Source organism: Pseudorca crassidens, chromosome 10 (assembly GCF_039906515.1).
Source record: "Pseudorca crassidens isolate mPseCra1 chromosome 10, mPseCra1.hap1, whole genome shotgun sequence".
Lineage (NCBI taxonomy): Eukaryota > Metazoa > Chordata > Mammalia > Artiodactyla > Delphinidae > Pseudorca > Pseudorca crassidens.
Genome location: NC_090305.1, coordinates 36,921,501 through 36,927,500, shown reverse-complemented (window position 1 = coordinate 36,927,500; position 6,000 = coordinate 36,921,501). Strand labels below are relative to the sequence as shown.

Here is a 6,000-nt window from a genome sequence, read left to right as displayed (position 1 = left end):
AATGGTCGAAGGAGAGACCGCAGTGGTGTGTGAGGGTTCATTAATTATTGCTCTTACTGATGTTTGCACAGACGGTTGGGATCATAAATGTCAGTCTGTCAAGAGACTGTGATAGGTTCTTAAAAAACTGATTGAGTACCTCAAAAGCTGTCATAAAACCTGAGATTAAACAGATTCATCTTTCTTAGAAGTGAGGGAAGGTATGGGTGAAGTGAATAGAAGAAGCTTCCTTCTCTTTGTTGCCACTTTGCTATTTCAACTCTCCTGTTCAAAACCATGAGTGTTGGCTTGTGCAGAGGGTCAGGAGCCTGCCTGAGGTGTCAGAGGGACATGGTCATGGTTAGCAGTCTCAGTTGTGTGCGGGCTGCCAGCTGCACAGCGCTGGAGATTCAGAGAGATTGGGATTCAACTCTTGACAGGGCTGACACAATTTATTTGGAAATTTTCAGGAGAGAACATGAGTTATAAAGACAAGAACAGTGACAGTAAGGAACAAATGTGAATTTCTGTCAGAGATAAAACAGAATTTTAAAAGAAGTAGGTCTGTTGTTGTCTCCAGTCAAGTTTTCCAGTTAAACTGTGTTCCTAAATTGAAAGTCTTACCACTACTTCTCTGCTATTGGCTAGGAAAGTACAATTAGAAGACTTTCTCTCTTCAGAGGATTATATATTTTAAAAATCACTGTACTTATTTCTCTGTCACAAATAAAGCAATGGTTACTTTAAATCTAGGAAACTGAGAGATAAAATACTTTCTCTTAAGATTTTCCTTTCTCATTTAATCCCATTATGATTCTTGATCAGACTTTCCTTTGACTAGAAGGTCTGATGCGGTATCTTCCTCAGGCCGTTAAACGTAGGCAGAGGAAGAGGGGGACTGGTTGAATATCAAGAACTGTGAGCCTGGCATAGGCATGTGGGCAGCTCTTGTGTGGGTACATACAGACTAGATTATGTTCTCAAGAAAAAGCATACTGGAAAAAGGTGCTTTGTTGGCCCTTTATGAAGGACTTTAATTAGAAGTCACTCCTAACTCCTGGGGTGGGAACAGTTTCTAGCTTGCCGCTACACTCCTGCTGCTAATGAGCATGCTCCTTGCAAGGATGCGTTTCTTCTGACAGTTAAAGCTGCATGTGAGCTATTTCTGTTCATCTTTCTCTCTGCATTAAACCCTTACTAACGAAGTTCAGATTATGCAAGTAGATTGGTAGGTGTTTTCCATCATTGTTGAGGAGTTGAAAATGCTTCAGGGTAACAAGACCTATTTACTATCTGTGAGCAAAAAGTAAATAATCAAACTTTAATTTATTCAAATACGGACAGTAGATGAAGGTTCCTTTAGTGTTGACCATAATTGGATCTTTTCCTTCTGGTGGTCCTTTTAAAATTGCCATTAAATTTGTAATTGAACAGTTGAATTATTTAGTTCATTATTATGTAATTAAAATCCCTGTCCTGGACATCTGTTTCTCTTATTTAGGCAACTCCCCACATGGCACAGGTTTCATTAAGTAATTAGCAGAGGAGATGTAAATTTCTTATTCAGACATGATGATGATCCTGTAGACAGCTATTTATTTCATCAGCTTATAATTAAAATACTAAGTTGACTTGTGAGGAAATGCCAAGGAATGGTTTGCTTCGCCAAGAAGTTACAGATAACACATAACTGGATGGCAGCATGTGGAAGGTGGTAAACAGTTTAGGGAGTTTTTTCCCCTCCCTCCTTGTGGTAGAGAGCATTAGAGGGCACAAGGATTCCTTTCCACTTAATAGACCATTGACTGAGTGAAGGATAAGTGGGCGTATTCCAGAATGCTAAAGTTACGAATCTCTTAATGGCTAGGAGCAGTTCCTTGATTCTGAAAAATAATACATTCTGGTAAACATTTCACCTGTCTTGGTTCAGACTCGTTGAGGACTGCTTCTCATGGCTCAGGCTTTCTATACATGGATGCCTTAGGTTTTGGACTTGCACAGATGCTGAGACATTGACTCTCAGAGGACTGACTAGGGCTGAGTGGTGTTCCTTTAGGATGGCCAGTGCAGTGCCGCCAGAAGCTGTTGGCAGCATCAGAGACCTCCCTAAGGACCCACTGTTTCAGGAACATCCCATGCCTCCTGCCTTCCAGAACAAATAATGCAGTTGTCTTTATATATAGTGTGGAATGGATAAAGGAAAATTTCAGGATGAGACCATGCAGACCTATTCCTTAGTTTTATTATTATTGAGTGCTCATTGGTCAGACAAGGTGGAGCATTAGAAGAAAAGAGATCAGGCCTGGACAGGCCTCCTAATTTTGGGGCGTTCCATCAGCTGGGTTGTTTGGTGATGACCAGTGATGATTATATCAATATGAATTCTGTTTCTCAGTCTTAGGATCATATGTTAAAAAATATTGTCTTTGCATATCACTCTCTTGCTTGTTTGAAAATAGTTAGCAATGGATAACATGGACATACTGAAAGTAAATTGTCTTCATGTAGCAGAGGCTTGCTTTAGAAATGGAAATAGGTGCTATGTAGGTAGACAGCACATTTGACAGTTTGGAGCAGATTCACTTGGGAAGCAGCTTTGAATGTGAACATTGCATTTCCAGACACAAGCTCAGTTCTATGAGGTCGCAGTGCAAATAAAAGAGGGTCCGAGTGGTCCTCTTTTATATTTGAGGTGTGCTGGCCTCGTGTCAAGACCCTCTGGATTTTAACAATTTAATAATGCAAAGCCTTCAGCCACCTTCTTGTGTGAACCCTAATCTCTCTCCTCTCCCCACCTCACCCCCCAGGGTTGGGGGATAATTTCTTATGTGGATGCTCCAGATTTAGGACCTTGTCTCAGAACAAACACCATTTTTTTGTTTCGGTTTTTACTCTAGAATTTTCTCTTCTCATTACCCAATGGAAAAAAAAAATGTCGAAATAGGGTTATTAATACAAATAGTGCCCTTTCTGGTTTGTAAAAAAGGACCCCCCCGGAGAACAGTGTGGCCCATACTAGGTGAATTTCTTTTGTCTTCCTGCCTTGTAATGATTTACATTTAGATTGTTGCTTGTTGCTCTTATAGGGGAAGGGGAGGGGCCTGGTGTGTCTGGCTGCCTCAGTCATCACACTGACTAGGTTTGGACAGCTTTGCTCAGCAGAGCTGGGAAATAGGCTGAACTTGCTTTCAATTGTTTTCATCAAAGGCCTTGTTTAGTTGGTTTGTATTGGGGGAAAATGTCATGGAGGCTGCAAGAACTAAATGAAATGAAAAATGAAGTTTACAATTGCTAAGAATGGTGCGTACCTTCTGAAAGTCAGTGCAAGGTGCGGTGGGCCAGAGGGCTGTGAGCAAACTGTTACCATTGTCACTGTCAGGGCCAGTGAGTGCTCGGGCGAAATGCAGCATCTTCTCCACGCAGAGGGAGGCTGGGAAGGGGATACAGACAGCCTTCCTTGAAATACAGCCGGACTTCCCTGGTGGTCCAGTGGTTGAGACTCCGTGCTTCCACTGCAGGGGGCGTGGTTCCGTTCAATCCCTGGTCGGGGAACTAAGATCTTCCATGCTTCGCAGTGCGGCCAAAAAAAAAGAAAGAAAAACTGCCAACGGTCTACCGCTTCTCACTAGAGACACAGTAAATAGAAAATCAGGACTGCCTTAGGAGAAGATTTATTCATGTAAGAAATACTGAGTTGTAGGCATAGAGGGCACATTAGTGAACAAAGCTGGTGAAACTTCCTGCCCTCCAGGAGTTTACATTCTCCTGGAGGATAATGTCAAAAGATAAGTGCTGGGGAGGAATAAAAGGCAGGAAAAGGGAGGAAGGGAAGTGCTGCTGAAGGGGCAAGAGTGGTCTAGATAGGGTTTTCAGGGAAGAAGACCTCATTGAAAATGTAGCTTAAAAGACTTAAAAGAGGGGATTCCCTGTAGATCTGGGTGAAGAGTGTTCCAGACAAAGGGACCAGAAGGTGCAAAGGCCCTGAGTTAGGAGACAATCAGGAGGCTAGTGTGGGTGGAGCAGAGGGAGAGAGTAGCAGGGGATGAGGGGAGAGAGATGGGAGGAGGGCACATAAGAAAGGCAGGGCCTTTCTGAGGGTCATAGGAAGTATCTGAACTTTTCATCCAAGAAAGGGAGCTATTAGAGGATTTTGAGCAGGATTGTGAAGTGATTCTAACTTGATTTTTAACAGGGTCGCTTGGCTGCTGTGTGGAGAATAGACTGTAGGACAAGGGGAAGGGCAGGGAGACCAGTAAGAAGCTACTGTATTAGGAGACTCTCTTCCAGAGGTGTTTTAGCACAAATCACTTTGGAACCTTGGCGAGAGGTGCATCGTCAGTATGTAGTGGCAGTAATTCCAAGAATACAGAGCCCCCCACGTGCTGGCTCTTTTCTTTTCTTTGTTTTTTTTTTTTTTTTTTTGAAAGCAAGAGTTATTTACAGTCTGCCTGTGACATGAACTTTATTGCATTTTACTTTTTTAAGATTATACAAAACACTTGTTGCACACTACATCTCCCTTCACCTGCTAATTTGGCACCAGCCCTAGGGTTGCAGTGCCAAGTGCTGCCTCTGTACCACCCCACTCTGGAGGCCATGGGACAGCTTATCTGTGAACAAGCAAGGACACTTGTTCACTCTGAATAAAGTTGGAATCATTTTCAGTATTAGAACCTGATTCTTGTGCGTTTAGTTGTGCATAGGAATAGAAATGTCTTTTTTTTTTTTGTGGTACACGGGCCTCTCACTGTTGTGGCCTCTCCCGTTGCGGAGCACAGGCTCCGGATGTGCAGGCTTAGCGGCCATGGCTCACGGGCCCAGCCGCTCCGCGGCATGTGGGATCTTCCTGGACTGGGGCACAAACCCGTGTCCCCTGCATTGGCAGGCGGACTCTCAACCACTGCGCCACCAGGGAAGCCCTTAGAAATGTCTTTTTACTAGAAAAGATCATGGATCACCCATGAAACACTGACTTCAGGTATAGAATTGTGCTAAGCATGGTGACATACAGAAATAGTAGACACAGTCCCTTCTCTGGCGAAGTACAGTCTACTTAAGGACAAAGATCCAAGAAGAGATAAATAACCAATACAAGCAGTAAACAGCTAGGACCCAAAGAAGGGGCACAAAGAGAGGATCCCATTTCCAGCTCGAATGGTCTCCTTGTAGAGATGGATGTTTTTTAAAGACAGCACAGAACGGACGTTTGTTGAGCCACCCACCCTCCTCTCCTAGCTTGGGCCTGGCTTGTTAGAAGTCAGCTGTAAAGGTGCATGCTTGTCACAATTTGTGACGTAAACCAGGCCAGCTAGAAGAACTGGCTCTTGCTCATACTGATCCAGTTCCTGGAAAAGGGCAGTAGCCTGGTCAGAAGAATGCCTCGGCTGTACATTAATCAGTTGCGCTTGCCAGGCCAAGCGCTAACCCTGACCCCTAAATGTGTTGTTTTGCTCAGATTCACAGTCTGAGAATGAGGCTTCGCCAGTGAAACGGCCACGACTACTGGAGAATACTGAACGACCCGAGGAAACCAGCCGATCTAAACAGAAAAGCCGACGTCGGTGCTTCCAGTGCCAAACCAAACTGGAGCTGGTGCAGCAGGAACTGGGATCGTGCCGCTGCGGTAAGCGTCCCCCCAGTGGAGGACACAGCATGGTGGAGGCTGTGTCCTTGGCGCCCTGAGAGGCTGAGCTCCTTCATTCTTCTCCCGAGTACCTCCCTTCGAGCTATAGCTTTGGAGCTTGGGAAATCAGAGTAGAGGATTCTTATTTCTAAACACCCTTTATTTCCTCTCACACATACAGAAAAGGCAAAAACCTCCCCAACTATTCTTACACATATTTCATTAGAGTTGCATTGTCACTGCTTACTGCTCTCAGCTTCTCTCCACTGCATATTACTGTGGTTCCTTCTCATTGATGACTTATTTAGAAGTTAACCAAACCAGTGAAATTCTGAGATATGTGCCATAAAATTCAGATATTAGATTAATTTTGAATGAGCTTCTTACTATATATAATA

The 6,000-nt window shown here is 43.8% G+C and overlaps 1 protein-coding gene across 3 annotated transcripts in view; it reads left to right on the top strand.

The window, feature by feature from the left end:
• ZFAND3 (zinc finger AN1-type containing 3) overlaps positions 1 to 6,000 on the top strand; it is a 323,831-nt gene that overhangs the window by 291,507 nt on the left and 26,324 nt on the right. For all 3 annotated transcript variants that reach the window (XM_067753108.1, XM_067753107.1, XM_067753109.1), the window contains one exon: positions 5,435 to 5,602. In XM_067753108.1, coding sequence (XP_067609209.1) covers positions 5,435 to 5,602 — 168 coding nt within the window. The remainder of the gene's footprint in view (positions 1 to 5,434; positions 5,603 to 6,000) is intronic.